General features: G+C 29.4%; 1 protein-coding gene across 2 annotated transcripts; it reads right to left on the bottom strand.

The window, feature by feature from the left end:
• Positions 1 to 1,554: 1,554 nt before the first annotated feature.
• LOC146532617 (uncharacterized) lies at positions 1,555 to 19,129 on the bottom strand. 2 transcript variants are annotated; one of them, XM_085195465.1, is made up of 12 exons: positions 18,942 to 19,129; positions 8,782 to 8,903; positions 8,261 to 8,369; positions 7,422 to 7,534; positions 7,109 to 7,221; positions 6,952 to 7,030; positions 6,439 to 6,569; positions 6,050 to 6,163; positions 5,547 to 5,692; positions 4,967 to 5,073; positions 4,511 to 4,605; positions 1,555 to 4,073 (listed from the first exon to the last, which is right to left on the bottom strand). In XM_085195465.1, exons 1-11 carry the CDS (start codon positions 19,002 to 19,004, stop codon positions 4,518 to 4,520), a joined length of 1,185 nt encoding a protein of 394 aa, XP_085051591.1. In that variant the 5' UTR covers positions 19,005 to 19,129; the 3' UTR covers positions 1,555 to 4,073; positions 4,511 to 4,517. The 2 variants fall into 2 exon arrangements, with proteins under 2 accessions (XP_085051591.1, XP_085051592.1); XM_085195466.1 differs by lacking the exon at positions 4,967 to 5,073 and having other exon boundaries at positions 2,407 to 4,073.
• Between the last annotated feature and the right edge of the window lie 1,796 nt (positions 19,130 to 20,925).

Consider the following 20,925-nt stretch of genomic DNA (forward strand, 5'->3'; position numbering starts at 1 on the left):
TATACAATAAGTAAGTTTTAACATTTATAAATATTGTCTCACACTTAGAATAGAAAAATATCTTTAAAAAACGTATAAAAAATTAACGTAGCGCGAGTCGAAACTGCACGCACCTCTCGGTTTAGTAGTCAGAGTGCATAGACGGTACCAAGAGGCCTTGGCCTTGGCCATCTTTTTGTGTTTCTTAAAACATTTAGTAATATTATTTTATTGATTAAATCATATAATTCTAATATTATTGCCACGTCATTGCCTTTTATTTATATTAAAAAATTTTAAAATTATACTAAATGTTCTATTGAAATTTTAATTTTATTGTAAAAAAAATATTTCGAAATGGATTTTTTTAAATAATTTTATAACAATAAAAACTTTTAATATTAAGTAATACAATTTTAGCAACAGTAGCACCACTTTAAGTACTATTACAGTTTTAATGATTTTCGTGTCTTATATGTGAAATGTCATAATAAATATAAAATTTTCAATAATTACTTTACGTGCCAAAAGCGGCAGTATTTCTTTTGGCAACATTCACCTAGTAGAAAGCCTAAAGTACACTAAGATAACCGAGTTACCCGAAATAAAGCTGCGTTTGACATGTAATGACAATTATTAGAAATACCCGATTTTCGGAGTGACCCAAATGCATCTTATGTTATTATTTGTGTATATATTGTTTATTAATAACATTCCGTAAATAATGATTACCAATATATTGTGATATATATATTTTATATAAATAATAGTTACCAGAAAACCATAACTTGATTTCTATTGTATTTTCTACTTTACAAGCCAACCCTAGGTTTCTAAGATGGGAGTTAAGTTTTTAACTGAACTTTATTTATTTAAAATATAAAAAAGATAAGCTGACATTGTTAGAAAGAGAAATTATTTTATTTATAGGGTAAACCAGAATGTGATTGCCCAATTTAAAAAATGCAATTTGGTAATTCTAAGTTATTTAAAATAGGTAATGTGGTGGTAGGTAATGGTTTCGTGGTTATTACATGGTTGAACTAAAATTTACAAAAAACTAAATACTACTAAACCCACGAAATTATAATCGGCTTTTCCCTCTGATTGGCCAAAGCCATATTTGCACATCTCTAATTACAATATTTTCTCATAAGAGTGACTAAATTAACACAGCTATTTTCAAGGAACTCTTATGTTACATTTTGAATCCTAATGGCCATTTTAACCGTGAGCAATCTTTCTACACTGTTGTTGACACTTTAGTAATACTAGCTTAAGAAAAAAGTAATAAAAATTTTTAGTAACTTTTATTTGACACTACATTTGGCATACCAAAGTGAGCATTAGCTATATGGTTTACCCTATTCGTTAATAGTGAGAAAACAGCAGTAAATGGAGTTTTGTTTAAATTTTAGGAAACTGCAGGTACAGATACTGCACTATCTTAAACACTTAAAGTTAAAATATTCTGTTTACAGGAAAATTGATGAATTAGTCAGTTGCAGGATAAATACATTTTAATTAATTATATTATTTATTTAAAGGTTTAGCTGTAAATAAAACACAAAGTTAAAAAATACTAAAAGTTGACATTTATATATATTTGATTTATTTAAATGTGGTTTACAAAAGCTTTATATTATATACACAATACAATATTTTAGTTTAGTAATAAACTACATTGAATATGTTATCTGGTGGTTTTAAAAGGTTTATAATATAAATATGATTTTAGTGTCGTGTGACATTTTGGTGTCATTATATTCTAGTCTTCTCTTTCAAAGAAATAAGAGAAACAAAGAGATTTATTCAACATATATTTTTATTTTAGAGGCTTAGAGGACAAAAAAATATTAAAATTTATATATGGCATGATTTATTAGTAAAATATTAACAAAATTAATGATTTTCTTATGAGTTTCTATTTTCTAAGATAAATATTTCATTATCTCACTGTCATTACTATCGAATATTGATGGTACTGACATAATTATAGTAAAATAATATGTGTTAGATTAATTACACTAGTTTACAAAACATACAAGAACCAATTCCAAAATAAAGTAACTTGAACTGCTCAATTTTTGAGGGTAGATTTAAAAAAAAACATGTTTTAAAAAAAAGAACACTATAGAAACGGACAAAAAGTAACATTTTGTAAACTTGTGTTATCATCGTTATTGTGTCACACACATTTGTGTATAGATTAGTATAAAATGTATATAAAGTAATAAATGTATTTCCCTTGTATGTCTTCTGTAGTGTATAACACTTTTAAATAAAATACTTATGCATCTTCGCTAAAAGTTTTTATTTTATAGGTCCCTTAAATATACGCAGTTAGCAGCAAAATACAAAGGTCACTTTTAAAACTAAAATATTCCATAAAGAGTACTGCTGTAATGAATTATGTCAATTAAAACATTTTTTTCTGTTAAAATTCGTTTATTTCACATAAATCAACTAAATAGACTTACAAATAATATTACAGTGCTTATATTAAATACCTAACTGCCTACGTAACTACAATGGACGGAGAACGCTCCCTTTTAATTCTTAATGCTAATGGTCGGTAATTAAAATAAATCGTAGCGGTTTTATTTTTTAATTCGTGATATTTTTTTAATAAGAAAATATTTTTTAACATACTCGTGTTGAGTATGAGTGTGATAAAATATATTTTTAACATACTCTTACCTCAACTATATTAAAATATAAATAAAAAAAGATGTATATTATTTTTACTACTTATTATTGAGAATCTATGCTAATAATATGTATTAAAAATTTGATAAACTATAAAAAAAATTGTAGGTTTGTTTGAAATAAAATGTAATACAATCTTAGGTTTTCTCTTATATTTTTCAATATTTTCTTTTTTTCTGAAGTAGAGTCGTAAGGCAGCAGCACATCATTCGACCGCTGTGGGTTCGATTCCGAATAGACTTAGGGGGAAAGAATAATTTTTTTGTTGCTTGTGGTAACAAGACAAAGCATGTGTGCGTGTGTGTTCAATGTCTTGAAAATAGGCCAATGCGTGGGCCAGTGTGAAGTTACTAATTATAATATGTAGTATGTAAAAATAAAAACTTAATACTGTTAATTAATATATAAGTTCTCTTTATTGACGTGGCTAAATTATTAAATGCACATTTTGTGCCCACAGATCTTTAATTATAAATATACTTAACATGTTCCTATGACGTGGTACATGCTAAAAACACGTTGCAGTTATTATTTAAAAAAACTATATATTACATTTTTTTTTCGTTCTTAAATATTTAAGTAGCATTTCATATTTAAATGCTTTAAGGGTATATCTAATTTAAAAAACGGTTTCGTTGCATTGTTCAGGTAAGATATTATCTATAAATTAATATTATTTATCCACCGACTTTAAAAGTTTTTCAAAGTGCCAACCAAAGACAAGACAAAGCAAAAAAAAATTAAAAATAAAAGAAAACTTCTAAATATATCCAACAAAAGATCAATAAAAAATATTTCATAAAAAAATATTCACATAAGCACCAACTCCGATAACAGATTTTAAAAGTGTAAAAATAATTAAGTACGAATGACTTCGTTAGTTGTTCTTTAATTATTTTTATTTTAAAGTAAAGAAAACATTATTGTCCACTGTTCAGTAGTGTATAAGTTTGTGCATATGATAAGGTCGGTTTTTGTTTTTATATAAAATAACTTTATTATAATGTTCCTTTATTCATAGACAGGGATGCCTCGATTTGGATGATAGTATTAACTGTATAGAAAGTAAAATGTAAAAATGGTATTATAAATATATTTAAACATAATACAAATATATTAAGAGACATCCATATTTATAACTATAGATACAGTCAGTATATCAACATGTAGGTATATTATTGATAAAAATAAATGGCACAAGATTATTATTTTGAGATGAGTAAATACAATTTTTTACCCATTTTTATTTTTTTATATAACGTGAATCACGATTATATTTAAAATCTATTTTCATTAAACAATATTGAATATATTATATACATTATCACTTTTCTTACTATGACGTAGATTATTGTTGTAAAGCGCCATGAGATTTTCGTTCAAATCTGAAATTTAAATTAAAAAATAAGTTAGGTATATTATATAATTATGAATATGTAAATGAGGTAAAGGTAAAAATTTCAATTAGATATCTATACTTCCATACTAATATTATAAAGCTGAAAGTTTATTTGGTTTAACGCATTCATTTCAGAAAAGACTGGTTCGAATTGTAAGAATCTTTTTGTACTCTATAGTCTATTTAGGAATACGAGGAAACCTGTAAGATATATTTAATCACATTTATTATTTCGATGAAGTTACAATTAATAAGATAAAATATGCACTGCACCTGCAGCCTTAGTTACCTCTGTGTCTTAGAATGTGTCATATGTCATACACATCTATTATTTATTTTCATTTGACGAGTGTGAAACCGCAGGTAAAACTTAGTATTGTATATGTGTTTGGTTTATTGCTGCTGTAATTATAATGGGTATACCTTTTAATTAGTGTCTACTTCGGTGCATACCGGAGTGTCGACTCCCCGGTCTCGATTGTACTATGGCGTAGTGGTCGCTGTTGTCCGATACTGACCTAAGGACAGAAAAAACAGATTACATTAATGCAGTCAGAATATTCAGGTCAGGGATATTACTGATGTAACATTTCAGCTAGATACGTATACGATTTTTAAGAATAGTTGGCCAGGAAAAATCTGATATTATCATGCGAAATTGCAATTAACTTTCGTTAACCACATACAATTGTTTTATACAGGGATGTTGTAAAAAAGTATTTTTTATAAGTAAATACGTATGTAACCTTTCCAACTTTCATACATTTTAGCGTACTTTATTCTTAACAATAACAAATAATATTAATGTTACATACAAAAAAATGAGTAAACGTTTAATAATGATGTTAAGCACACAAAATAAAATCCTTAAAACAGTACCTCGTCGAGTGTATGGTGGAGGAGGGGTATCGACTCCCGTATTGACTTCCGTGCCAGCTCCGGTAAGGGTCATAGTCTTCTACCACAGACGGATCCTTTTCTATCACCTGTGATTACATGAACGTGTTACCGTACACCCACACTTATAAAATGTGTTATTATTTAACATAGCTTCCTAAACTTCCTAAAGTTTTGCCTACAAATTATATTTTTTTAAATTTATGTAGCAATTTAGTTTGTCAAAAATGAAAAAAGAGTGTTTATATTCTACATTATGTGGGGGTACAGAAAACACAACGTTAGTGACGACAAAATTGATTTTTTATCAAAAATATTAATCACAAATGAAACTCGATGATATATTGTTATATACGAGTGAATGAATTGACAATTTTCGTAAAATGAAAGTAATATGATAAAAATAATATAGAGTTAATACTTTTCAATTAAATATGTCCATACTTTTCAAACCTAATTTATTGTAATGTCAATAAACTTTAAAAGTTTTTTGGGTGATAAAAATTAAAATCGCTTTTGTAAACTTCTTTTACTATAAAAAAACACATAAAATATAACATACATCCGTCCGTGCGCAGGAACATGTCATGGCAGTGCAAAGGAAGCAGTTAATGAGCAGCATCACGAGGAACATGACTCCCAAAGCAATCGCCAGATACAGCAGCCATAGCGGTCGCACTCCACCCTCCGTGCACGCTAATGCTGCAACTAAATATATATTTATTTTTAATATACTAGTATGTATATTATGTACCAAAAAAAGATGGCTGCTTTATTTCAATTATTTTTCGACTGTTAATAGTAGAACTTCATTTGATTTTTTTGATGCTCATAGATCGTTTATTGTAGCATGATAGGTGTAATTGTAGTAGTTAGTAGAATTACTTAAATTTTTAAAGTTAACAAGGATTCGTGTTATAGGGACTGTTTGCCATTAGTCTCTATGTAGCGCGAAATCGAAAATGAAACGATGTTTAATTCTTCTGATTGTGTTGAAAATAAATTATATGCTTTCTTTTACGCTTTAAAATAATAATTATTTGAATATTTTTGATTCTTAAATACCTGCGCTGTCATTAGGATCTAGTACGAACAAGCCGGTTGAAGTTGTAACTGAACCTTCTTCGTCTGCAGGTTCTGTTCGTCCTTCTGTTGTACAATCTGCTGCTTGGCAACTACCTGATAATTGACGTCATTAAGTTTATTATTTACATGGAAGAGTACATAGTATAACATTTCACATAGATATAAAGAAGAATATACTCAGGTGGTTGGCACACGAGTGGTTAGAGAAGTAGAAAAAAAACATGGATAGAACATGGAAGTCTTAAAAATGCGCAAATACAAAAACAAATAAGTACTCAAGTATCTTGTTAATTTTATCTATAAATTTTATAGATTATCATTTTTTTTTTATTGAAAATATCTCTTATTTCTTCTATTTTTGCACCCACCTTTACATATACCAATGTCACATTGGAAATTCACTTGTGATGAATCTGGAAATCGGAACATTGAAGCTATTGCTAATTCCGCTTCGTCATTTTCCATTTTTACGGTCAGCGATTGTTCTTTTACCGGGCATCTGTAATAATAATAAAAAATATTTATGAGTAGAAGCGCATAGCATTAACTATCTGCGAATAAAATATACAATTACGCAAAGTCATAATAATAATAAGCCTAACAAAAATGTAAGAAGAATGCGTAAGATTAAAGACAATACATTTTATTCTGTGTAATCAAAATATACTTTTTTGTAGGAAAATATTAAAAGGATAGACTTTTATGCTAGTTTGGGTAAACGACAGTATCGAACCGTTTGTATATATGCAATAACGCTTTGGGATAAACTTTTAAAATGTTCTTAATCTCTGGATATCTAAGTATCTTATTTGTAATTTAATTTTTTTTCTGCATATTTTCCACGTATTTTTTTTAAATATTTATATTATAAATGATCGTACCCTCTGTTGTCCAGAAGCTCCACTGTGTTATTGCGCATGTTGAAAGCGAAGCAGTTCCTCATACGAATTCCGTGAGCACCTTAAGGGAACAAATAATTACGTTAAAATAAAGTTCTAAAAGTTATTATTACATCTAAGTTTATGAAAGTAAAAGTACCATCCGACTTGCTAATCTTGGCACGAAGCGTGTACGGCATACCAAAAGCCGCATTCAAAACTTTTTTCCCGTCGGAGTTCAGCATTCTTAGAGACACCAGAGATGTCTCATTTCTGAAATAATTGAAATATTTCTTTAATATTATAATAATAATGTGAAAGCAAGATAGGTACAAACAAAGAAATTATATTTTCCATTAAAATATTTGTTATATTGTTTCTGCACAATTAGTTGTATTGTCTCAGTACATATAATAGTGGGTGTGCACGATCTTGAGTGAACAACCAAGCATAAACTATTTAATCAAGCTGACCTCGCGTTTCTGAAGCCGGCCTTGCCACACGTGATGACATAGAACTTGTCGTCTGCCAGTTCGAGCGTCCTGTGCACACGGACAGCCAAAGGCAGTGAGCGCTCGTCGGTACGCTGTGGACAATTGGTAATATGCATTAGCACCAGCTCACTATTTGATTTGTAATTATTTAATAGATCTAAAGTGACCTTATGTAGCAAAATATTTGTTTTTTCAATTTCTATAAAAAATATTACTAATATTGTAAGGAACGGATGACATTTCTGATTTTTTTAACTTTACACAGTATCCCGCACATATCAGAGAACCTAGAACTGAGAGGGGTTTAGAACCTAGTGTTAAGGTAATCTGTTCCCATTAAGGCGCTTCAGTTCTCCACGTTCCGCGCTTTGCCTCGTTGCCAGAGCGAGATTGAAAATATTAAATGTTCATTTCTTCGAGTGGGAGTCGAACCCACAACCTGTCGTGTTTACAGTCGCAAAATGAGGTTGAAATATATGAGCATCTATAATACATAGTTGCTATAGTCATAGTTGTGAATAACATTGAAATTGCCGTAAAACATGTAGGTTAATATTCTACACTAAGTTGTAAATAGATACGAGTATATACACACCTAGGTAAAATTTAAACCATAAAATCCAAAACATGTAAAGTTGATAAGCCACATAGTTATAGGCTTTTGACATTGCTTTAGCAGCAGTGTTATTTATGCATATAGTCTGTTAGGTATATTTATATTTCTTTATTTTCACTATTTTTATACTAAATTGTGTTTGTATAAGAATTTCTTACAATTAAATTTAATCAGATAGTTTTTTTAGAAAAAAACAACTTACGTTGTTCCAGAAAACTCCACAGTAATCAGATGAGCCTTGCGGTGCCATAAGGTTTATATCGAAAGTTACCGATTCGGTGCCATTGCCCAGTGCCATACATGCCGGCGTTCTAAAATAAAACAATATTACTTTAAACTATGAATATTATTTAGTATTTAGTGAGATTCGAATTCGGGTGGAAACTGTAAAAAATAGTGTCGTATCGTAACTTGTCTTAGATCTCTGCTATAGGATGTAGGATCTCTGCTATAGGATGTAGGATGATGAGTGACTAGGATGAAGGTGCTTTTTAGTACCCAGCCTATTTTTGGTTAGTATATCCTATTTATTCATGTTTTGACTAGATATCAAAGACAACCTCATAAAACCTTTGTCATTTATATATTTTTTGTCCATTTGAGAGATTATGAGAAGAACAGTAAACTTTTGCTTCCCGAAAGTATATCGCGTTTTTAGCATTGCTTATTGTATTATTGTAGTCACATATAATTTAAACTATTATAGTATTATTAATAAGTTACCTGAATTCTCTAGCGTGCGTTACACCATTGAAGGGCTGGCTAAAGTTAATCCTAATAGACATAACACCTGTTTTGCATGTCGCGCTCACTACAGGTGTAAAATCTCCACTACTCTCTGTATTCTGAAACATAAAGAGTGAAACAGTTAATTAAAAATATTTTATTTCCCTAGTTTATTTTGATAAGACAAAATGAGATATTTAGATTTAACATCTAAAATATTTTTTATGGTAAAAAATGAATCATATAGATCTACTCGTTTTACGTTAAACAATTATATTAATTAACAAAGTTAATACAGAGCGTGTTTACCGCATATTAATATGCAAAATAACAACAAGTTCGTACGTGAAACTTTGTTTAAAATCAAGTAAATATATGTTAGGAGTATTTCCAATGATATTTAAACCAAATAGTTTCATGCAGATATTTCCTGGCAACTGTGATTGAGTAGAGGGAACGACGCACAACGGGTTTGTGCCAGTTTGCTGATACGTAGAACTCTAGGGTCGCGCCCCAAGGGCGACGAGAGCTCACGATTCCATCTACACGATCTCCTCGATGACTCCCTAACATAACTCAAAGCCAAACATAACTATTATGTTATTATCTACCCGAGGATATTATTTAGATATAATATCTAACATGAAACTATTTCTTCTTTGTATGAAGTTACGTACATACTTTCGTAGTTTGGTAATGAACCACCCAGGGAGCTGTCTTTAAGACAATCAGAAGATAAGAGCCTATACAATAGACGAATAGAATGTTAATTAAATATAGTAAAAAAAACGTGACCCAAAGTAAGTTTAAGAATGTATGTTTGTACAGTGCTCCATTGTAATAGGGCTGGGGTTAATGGACATCTGGTTATTTGATAGCACTATACTAATACTACTATGTAGGTAAATTTTAAAACATTTTACAAAGAATCTGATAAAATTCGATTATTTTAATGACGTCTTATAAATTGCTTTTCTATATTGTTTTTCAATGCCAAATCCTGTTAAAATGTGTGTGGCTTTAGACTTTTTTTTAATAAAAGATTACGTTTTTTTTTCATTCTAATTCAATATTTTAAAAACAATCTTTATACATTTTATACATTTTAAGCGGCGCATTTCGATTTACTAAGTTCATTAGCTTTATCAAAATCAAAAACTTGTACTATTGTTACACCAAACTTTCAAGGCTGAAATTGTAACCACAATCTATTTGTGGTATTTGGAACATTCAAACTGTCAACTATACCTAATTTCTTATTAACAATTACTTTAAAAAGGACAATTTTGACAAATATTTTCTATTTTCTTCGCAAAAAGTTGTCTTCAAAGTTACATTACAATAATATTTATCAATTTTCTTCGCAAAAAGTTGGCTTCAAAGTTACATTACAATAATTTAGATAAGTTAAAGTAGCCAATATGTAATTTAAATGAAATTGGGCACACAGTGCTAGAAACATTTCAAGTCTTTTTATTATTCGAGTAACGGTTCCTTTTTAATGCACTCAAATCACAATAAGTCATAAAAGGGTTATATCCGTATAACCGTATAACTGCTTCGCTATTATCCGATTCTCCAATATCCAACCTTAGTATCTACAATTTGTTATCAATATATGTAATTTGTCGTGGCGCCGTGGCCGTCATGGCACAGAGGCACAAGGGTGTGACTGTAACGCGACGGTTGTGAGTTCGATCCCCACTCGAGGAAGTGAAATATTTATTTATGTTTATATTTCCATTTCTTCGCTCCAGAATTCGGCAGAATGTAGGGAACAGAGTGACTTAACACTTGGTTCTCTCTGCCTATTCTGCTGTGTGCGGGATACAGCGTGAAGCTGATTTTTTTTTGTAATAAATGTATGTGATACAAAAATGTAAGAAATAAAAAACCATAAACAAAGCATATGAAACCGTTGGTTATAGAACCGTTTTTGAAATTGTCGATTTCGTTATGGATAGTTACGAATTGTAATCCCATGAACTAATTTATCTTAAGGTGAATGGGTATGTCAAAATCAATTTATAGTGTCCGTTATATTTGTATCATGGCATTTGGCCATAAGAGTATTTGTACTTTTTTTATTTATTATAGGTATTTTCTTTAATCTATTAATATAGATTATTAGATATTCTTATATATGGAATTATTAATAGATATTCTTTAATGTATTAATATACAGATTATTAATTTACAAATAGTGAAACGTATTTTTTTCGTTATATCTACGGCAAGTTTTAGGAGGAATGAAAATATAAGAAAACAAAAATATTAATATTTTGTTTGTCAATTTTTCTTAGGTTCTTCTTGGAATTGGAAACGAGTAGATCGACTACGAAACGAACTTGATAAATATTTTATTAGATACGTCCATGAGACGAATTGGTGATTACGAGAGATATTCGATACTATGGTTAAAGAAAATATAATACTGTTATATTATTACATATTTTAAAATTACATAGCTATACGTACGTACCTGTTCATATGTACATATGTACATATGAACAGGTACGTACTAAAACTAAATATTGTAGTATAATCACTTAAACGAATGTTGGCACAATAATGTGTAACCATAATAATGTGAAAAAAAATGGAAAATATTATTATTTCATACATATACTAAAATTATATTAATTAATCTTACTGATAAATAATTGCATTTTCTATTAAGATTTCATAAGTTATTCATATATGTAACAAAACTATTTGCAATGTCTAGTGTTAACAATATTTATGTTACATAAGAAAGCTATAACTTTGTCCCTATATGTATGACTTGACGTAATCTGTGGGTCGACCGGTTTCGTGGCACCAATATTTCTTGCGACTTCGTCATCTCGGTTAATTTAGGACGGTTTTAGATTCTGTGCAAAAAATTGGGTCTTGGTTATAGACAGCTAATAATATAAAATTTACATATAAGTACTTAATAAAGCAATTAAATATATTCGGAAATTATGCGCTATTATGCGAATTATAATAATATAATTTAAGATTAATAATTATTTAAAGTTATAAGTAAAGCAGCGTGTAAATTTATAAATAGAAAAAGAGGATATCAAGAAATAAATGCGTTTTTTTATATGTTCCTAAATTGTGTTAACATGTTTAAAGTAAATGTGATTTTAAGGATGATCACTATGTTTTGTATACACACGCTCGTTCTCACGGATTTTACATTGTTATTTACAATTCACAGAGTAGGAAATGGTCAATGATGATGGCGGAATCTGTGACGAAGAAACGATTGACGGAACTAATGATATGCCATTATTTGTGTTTGGGTGTTCTTTAAGGAAACACATTTTCAATAGTTATTGGATATTAGGCTTAAAAAGAAAAATTGCATTTTGAATATTTATAAAATATTTACATTTTAATACGTTATATATCTACTTATAATTTAATACTTATGTACATAAATTACTATAAAGCATGTTATTGTATATTCATTGAATATTTAAAATTAGTCAAGGTCTTTGAAATTCAGCTGTCTCATGACAGTTGAGAGACAATGTGGTCGAGACACGCCTAAAATTCGATAACTTGATGTTACAAAACGTTTATATTAGTTATGGGCTACGCCGTGATTTTACTCGGTAAAAGATTCTTATTGTAGTTGAAATAAACATTTAAAATAATAAAGATTATAAAGACATGTGCGGTATGCCACAATTCTGTTGCCGACTTAAAAATGATTTTATTTTTGTTATTGTACTTCGATTGAAATGAGATATATTTATAGTTCTTATAAAAGCATGATGGTTATATATATGGGTTAATAGAATATTGTAAGCATTTCTTTTATTAAAAATCCGGTCTTGGAAGTATAAAATTAATTCTTAAATATAAGTTACATTTTTATTATTTTCTATGAAATACCTATAAATTGTCAGCTTTGGATTGTTTTCATTTGTTTGTATTGCAAGTTGTCGCTTGGTGCCAATTTACATAATTTTAGGTCCACGAGAAGTAGGTACTCTATTAATTTAAAGATTTAGATTAGGCGGTAAATTTCATACGAAATGTAGCAAAAACGATGCATAAATACTTGATTTTTTGTGCCCTAATGGACCGTAGACCTGATAAAAATGAACTTTAACTCTAAATGTTACATATTATTTATTCACTTCATGACAGATGTAAGGCGACGACTAAGAAACATGTAAGGTATGTAATCTTTTTCCTGAGCTGGCTGTAGTTATTATTTTATAATAAGAACCATTTTTTATTAAAGTGTCCAAGTAGATATCTAAATCCAGTTCTTCTACAGATAAAGTAGCTCTAAACAATGGCTGTACATAATTGAGCGTTTAATATAGCCGATGACCCTACTGATGAGGATAATGCTATTGCATTGTCCTTGTTAGCTGAATATTGCGAAAGAGTAAATCTGATAGAAGGAGAGGATGATGTTATGAGTAAAATTATAACTGCCATTAGAATCCGTAATTCCGTTAAATAATAACACTTATTTACATTTAGTTAAAGATCGTATTTAAAATTATATACAAGGTCTATTGTACTTCCTCGAAAATTGTTATCATAGCTCGATCGACCCGCGCCAATCAGAGCGTTTCGCGCACACCTAACGTTTTCGTCAAGTTTTATAATAAAAACTTGCATTAATAACTTACATAACAGTAAATACTGGGTACATATATTTCAGATTGCAATATATAAGGTAAAATATACAAAACATGTTTAAAGTGTAACTTTGATTATATTTGTAAATCTACTTTATAAAAATAGAGGCCAAGTTTGCGACTGTAATCACGACGGCTTTGGGTCCGATTCCCACTCGTTGGCTTGACTACAATATAATGATATTACTTTATTTTATTAGTGATTATGTAAGTTTAAAACGACAAATACAATGTTTAAGGAAGAAGTGACCTCGACTGATGTCGTGGAGGCCGGAGGCGCGAGTGTAACTATTACTTAGGTACTTATCTATCACTGTTACGTAATTTAACGAAATGTTATAATATTTAAATTCATTATTATTAATTAAGCCCAGCTGACCTTTTTAGTATAATATCTTAATTAATTTAATCGCGATAATATCTTCAATTTATAATATGTTTCTATGTTCAATTGCAGTCAGTCATTCTTTAAATAATTAGAATTTGTTTTCCACTATAAAACATTACGTAATCTATTAAGATACCTAATTTTTGTTTTTGGTCTAATACTTATAACAACTTTATATTAAGTAGAGCTAACTAGCATGACGCTATGTCGGTTTGTAACCATTAAAAATAATTTCAAATAGTTATTTATTTCAGTTATTAAATTTATTTATTTGTCAATTTCAAAACAAATTCAATTTCCTTACGAAAAAAGATGTTAATTATAATTAAAAAATATATAAATATATTATTAGCCTAAGAATGGATCGTACCAACAATTGCCAACTAGAATTTTTTTATAGAAGAAATTGGCGAAGATAGTACCAAAAGATCCAACAAATTTTATTTTATTTTTAATAATTTTTGAATAATTCAAATACCACTTAGTACATAAAACCTCACAATTTTAAATTAAATTTATAAAACTTGTATTATAGTAGTTGTAGGTACCTGATTTTCTAACGAGTCAGAGATAACTAGTTACAGATATTTAAGAAAACGTTTCCTTATCAATTATTTTCTTATATAAGGCGCGTTGTTATTTGTTATTTACTTTGTTACAGGAATGTGAAATACCCACCTAAATGGTAAATTATGAACAATAACGTAGGTGTGTTTACTTATATTCTTTTTCCTTTCCGAGTCATGCTAAATATAATAGCACTATTAATCTAGGTACATAATTCAGATGCTAGTTTTTTTATTATTTTAAGTTAAAACAGCAACAACATAAATATTTTGTTTAAGCTTTCTGACAAAATCTTCATATAGATGTAATTTTATAAGAATAAATATATAATATTATATCTATTTATTTATATTGTATTAGAACTTAAATTAATCCAGACATTCAAATGAACTTTAATCACTGACTAAGATGAGTACACTCATATCATTGGTATTATAGTTGAAGTGTAGTTTTTAATGAGTCAACATTTTAACTAGAATTGTAAATAAAAAAAATATATAGGCATATTGACGCCGACGCGACGTGCAGCAGTTGTCTTATGTCTGATTGGGACATCAGTACATGTCATAGCGTTAGGCTTGAAAAAATTGCATAGAGTAGGTTTCCATCAGCAAATACGCAATTTTTCTGTTTGGATGGAAAGGAATTTTCCAATAGTCTCTCCCTAATTTCATCTAATTAATTCTACTTTGCCTTATAATAAAGAAAGACATACATACTCGTATGTTATATTATACATGTATACAAAACCTTACATAAGCTAAAACGTATCGTGAAATGCAGAAATAGCAGAATATATTCTCATTGTAGTTTTATGTAAAATTTTGTATACCGACTTTAAAAGAAAATCAGTATCGACAAACATTGGCATTAGCGTTCAGTTGCCTTGAGTTGGTATTGTTATGCGATGCACGCTTCAATGGTATGTTTTGTGATATTTGTCACCGTGTAAAGCGATGTCACACTCCACATCACGTTGTATTATGAAGATACCCAAATGTCTATCGTATATTATATTCTATGCGCTTCTTTATTATGTACGAGTAGAGTAGGTACACTAAAGTAGAAGTATTTCGTGTTAATTTTTCATGTTATTGGAAATTTTCTTACTTATTATAATTTTCATTGTTTCATTGTCTATAAAGAATTAGAATATATAATTCAGAATTCAATTAAATGTAAAATACGCTCAAGCGCACTTATAATGCTTCAATAGATACGTAGTTAACAATAAGTTTTTTTTTTCAATTAACAATGTTATTATATAACGAAAATCTTTAAACGAAGAAAAAATTGAATAAAATTACTTTTAGTATTCCGTATTATAATCATTTTTTGTGTTAATAATAAAGAAATAATGTAAATAAAAACCAAATTTTCATCATCGCTATCCGTGCCGAATATTGTGCCAAGTTAAAGTAGTTTAATGGTTTAAAAGTTAAATAAACCTGATTCATTAGGAAGGCGGCCAACCTGTAGGCTGTATGGTCTGCGACATGAGTCAATATATTTGAGTCACAGTCGGCTCCATTAATGATGGAAATGCAATCAGCGACACTTGGTACACAATGAGAATATCAAAATAGTTATTTATATTAGATATTTATTATCTATTTGTTGTAAGAATTTACTATTTTAATTGTTACGTAGTGTTTATATTTTTTTGATTGCGTCTTAGTTTTCCAGAGTTTATTTAGTAATATATTAATTGTTATAATAGAAAATCAATTCCAAGTAAAGATTTTTATTGAGTTTTTCTTGTAGGTCCTACTTATTACTAATTTCTGACCACACAGTGACACATTTCAATATTTAATTTTTTTGGTCTTGGTCGTCACAATGTGCAACGGTTTAAAATTTTCTACATAATTTAATTTTAATAAAAACTCTTGAACATTAGTGATTAAGCACTTGGTAAAAGCAACTTCGTAAATTTTCTACCATTTTTGACGAATTTAGTTTTACCGTCATGCAGTTTATCATGCACATACATAAAGACATAAAATCAGATTATTTTTTAGTAAATGAAAAGTTAAACTGCTATTATTATATAACAGCAATCAGAAAATATGTTGCACAGTAATATTTGCGATTGAAAGATAATTTATTAGGGCGTGCGTGGGCGTCAGTAGCCTTGCCAACGCGATCACTGGCATTGGCGCCTTATTCGGTACAATCAAAGTTATACCCACTGCAGTTCTCTGTTAGTAGGTATGTATACGAAAACTTATAATACTTTTATTATCGAGCTCGAGCTTAAATAATATAAACTTGAAAGTTGTTATAGACTGTTAAGTTATTCATACAATAGCCTGAAATATTCATCTGAACAGATTAATATCCAAAATATTATATTTTTAAATCAGTAGTTGGATTATATTTAAAATTCGAGCGGAAAGTAGAAGTGTGTTGACACTTGCTACTGAGGTAGAGCGTAAAGGTGAAATAATTTAAATAGGTAATTTAATTAAATAAAGTTTATACGTGGGGTAATATATATATCTTATTATTATGTAAAATAATCTATTTTCACGTTTACTTTTACTTTCATGTTAAAATAAAATTAAAATTACTATACTGTACACGATAGTTCATAAATTTTATTGGCTGCAATTAAAATAGCAAACCCATAAAGGAAAACATGAGAAACGACTTGTAATTTTTATGGTTGCATATTTAAAATGTAAAACGGAGCCCTATCACTAAGACTCCGCTGTCTGTTCATCCGTCTGCCACCAGGCTGTACCTCATCAACCGTGATTGTTAGACAGTTAAAATTTTCAGAGATGTTATATTTCTGTTGCCGCTATAACAACAAATACTAAAAAACATAATAAAATGAATGTTTAAGGGGGCTCTAATATCATGTGTGTTCTATAAGGACTATTAGAATTGTAATTTTATATTTAACAATTTTTATTTAATAACAATAAATATCCGTAAAGACCTTATGAATATTTATACAACTGCGTAGCTGACTACCACCGACTGAATACTAACATCTTTGGAATGTTTGTTCATTCTTCTTGTTAGTACAACACCAACAGTCATAGGTACATACGTACTTCACACGTACTCTGCATAAAAGAATAGGTCCATATAATGAAAAAAAAAAACTTTAATAAAATCCGTAATACTTTTAGTAATGTCATTCCTGTACAAGAAGTCAAAGAAAATCTTAGTTAAGTATTTTATTTTTCTATTTAAATTATTACGAATTTCTTATGAATGTTGAAAGAATAAATATAATGTAGGTGTTCTAGGCATTTGTATAAACTGGTTTAACATATGAATGTTAAATTCATATATGTTATACATATATTTTTGCTTTATTGTAAACATTATGTTTTCATTTATTTGTATAATATATAACTACTAATAAGAAATTCATAACTGAGCTTACAATAATTATAATTATTATAACATTTTTTATTTAATTTTTTGTTTTAAGAACTTCAGTTTTGGTTTTGATAGTTTGTTTTTTTTTTTTTGTTTTGTTTGATGTTTGGCTATTTTTAGTATATTTTTTTAAATTTAAGTATTATCTTTTTTTAGTTGTCTGTCTTTTTTTTTATAATTAGAACAATGTTTATGTTATAAGTTTAAATTTATATACCTGGTTAGTAGTTTTTTTTTTTTTAATTATTATTGATGTTGTTTTTTTTTGTTAATTTAGATATGAGCAACAACTTTACTATACATGCAAAGTTAGCCTATAATTGAGACATACTTTGTATCAATATATTTAAAAATGTTTGTAACCATTGTAGTCTTAGTATGTAACGTTGGCTTCCTAATAAATAAATAAATAAATAAATACATCAAAATAAAGTACTTGTACAGTTCATAGTTTTAAAAATAGTAAGTACGAATAAGTAATGTATACCTAACAATCTATACAAGCCTTATCTGGGTTAAACGACGTTATGACACGCTATTACGTTAACGTATTTGCACATGTGCTTGGTGCTTCTAATGAATGAAGAAACAAAATAATGCCTACTTTTCTACCGTAATTAAATCCAAATGGGTAAGTTACGCTCTACGCTTCGTAAAGTAAAAATGCTTTCACTTATTGAAATAATACTTCCTGTTTTACGTTGGTGCATATCCTGCATAGAGGTGCATACTGCTATGAATTTGTTGGTATTTTTTTAAAGGGAAACATGTGCGCATTCATTATAAACTCTCCTCATCCTTAAAATAAAATGTATTATTTTATTTTATACAACATTCATTATGTTAGAAACCCACTGAATATAATAGTATTGAACAATTCAAAATTCATTTTGTATACAGAGATACGAGTGTACAAGCTTTTATAGGTATAATACAGTTGTTTTTTGTCTATTTATAATTAACAAAGTAATTGTAAGCAAAAGTAAAAATTCAATTTCAGACAAAAACATGTGATTTAAATACAACAACAACAAAAAATAAAGTAAATTCACTGAGAACGAATGAGATCACCAGCATCCTGACGTCTCTACAATTGGGTGAACGGTCGTAACTGACGTGAGCTAGTGGTTAGTGGCTACAAGGGTTACCTGCGCAAGCGCCGCGGCCAGCAGCGTGCCGGCGAAGACACATTTCCATATAAAACACAACATGTTTCACAACCTCGTAGTCAGTTGTCACAAAGCGTTTTTTTTAATACACGGGTCAGCCCGTCATGGCTGGTCGGGGCGGCTGGTCGGGGCGCGCAGCGGAGCGACACTGCCGAGGCCCGAGCGCCGTTGCACGTCGAGTACGAGAACAACAAGCTTTAGTTTCCGCGGCCGTGTTCACATTTACGTGCATTATCTGGCTCTACCATAGCTTGGCCTATGAGGGCGCCAAAATTATTGTTCTAATAACCTGCCGGCTTACTTAAAATGACACAGTTGATTAGGTAATTCATTTATCATCACGCATCTTGCATTTTACGTGGTTTCGGATTGTATTATTGTTTAATAATTTATAAGTCAGTAATAAATATATAGTATGATACTGAGTATTGTCGCACAAGTAATGATATATACTATTTTTTATTAAGGCATTAATATAGTTCTATGTGAACGAGAGATCTATGTTGCGTCGGCGGGCGGGCACTCGCGCAGGCATTACGACATACGCCTACATGCGCGCCTCTCACCTGTACAAAATGTACTTAACGCACACTTATATAACGACAGGTAAGGTACCGCCTGGTCTTCTTTAATTTTCTTTTATCAGGCCACTTAAATTGGCGATTATAATGCAGATATGCATAGGATATTGAAATAAATATTTCAATTTGTACATGTATACTTATGTATTATTAAATTTAAATTTTCATTTTTAAGTTTTTCGTTTTCATTAGATACCTGTACCAGAATCAGCTGATTTGATTAAAATGTATTTTTTATATAAGTAAATTCATACCTTTATAATAACGTTGGCTAATTGCTTTATTGAATATGTGATCATTGAAAGAAATAAAATCCATTATGACCTTCAAATTTGGCGCTAAAGCACTTTTAAAAAGATTTCAACGCGTGCGCGTCGTAGCTTTTCAAGTAAAGTATGAGTACAAAACTATTATTTACATTTAAGGTAGTAATTTTTTTTTAATTGGAGGAATTTGAAATTTATTGGTATAGTACTGTTATACTAAAAATAAATAAAATATTTATAACGTTAAGATCATAGCGAATCGTACGCCATCTAACAATGACAAAGGACAACTTCGCAGCCTCGTTTTTAGTACCAAAAATGATTGAAGAGGGCGCGTACTTAGCTCGTTGCCGCCCAAAATCAATACTATGAAGGCGTGCGCCGTCCCGCCGATTTTCACATTAGTCTCGCAGAAGGCACCCCCATTTACATTCATTTTCCCACCCGTTAACGCGCAACCAGTGCTCCGTAAGCCGATTTCCCACATTTCCGGATTTCCCCTAACGAACTGTGAGTATAACTTTATGTAATAATAAGAGAAAAATCATCATATAAGAAAAATAATTATTAATTTTATGTTAAAATAACTACGAATAAGCTAAAACGGGGCGAGAGTCTGTTGTGTGTTAAGGGTAAAGTTTAAATGGGTATATGGGGCGGGGAACAAGAAATATGAGTACTACGCTGAATGTCGGTCGCTCTACATAGCGCTATGAATATGCTTTGTATAGGTAAAATTATTTCTACAATAAACTAATGTTATTTTAATTGCTTGACGAGAAACTAATCGGTTTTAAATTTAAATGGATTGACCTAATTTTCTTTATAAATTTATTAATTAACGTGCTCCTTAAATAACTATTTAAATAATGACTTTTTAAACATTTTAAAATTTTTATTGCCATGCGATAATATTTTACAACGAAAAATTGTATAAGTTTTAAATTGTTTAATTTTTAAATAATAAAATTACTATACATGGATAGACCTTGTTACGCCACGGGTAGATTGATCGTGTATATTTTGAATTATTAGCGGTTAATTATATATCTATCTCTAACTAGAGCTATAGTTATTGAATATTATTAAAATTTATAAATTAGTATAATATTTCTA

Source organism: Heliconius melpomene, chromosome 13 (assembly GCF_056956725.1).
Source record: "Heliconius melpomene rosina isolate 202511_hmr_F chromosome 13, ASM5695672v1, whole genome shotgun sequence".
In the NCBI taxonomy this organism is placed as follows: Eukaryota; Metazoa; Arthropoda; class Insecta; order Lepidoptera; family Nymphalidae; genus Heliconius; species Heliconius melpomene.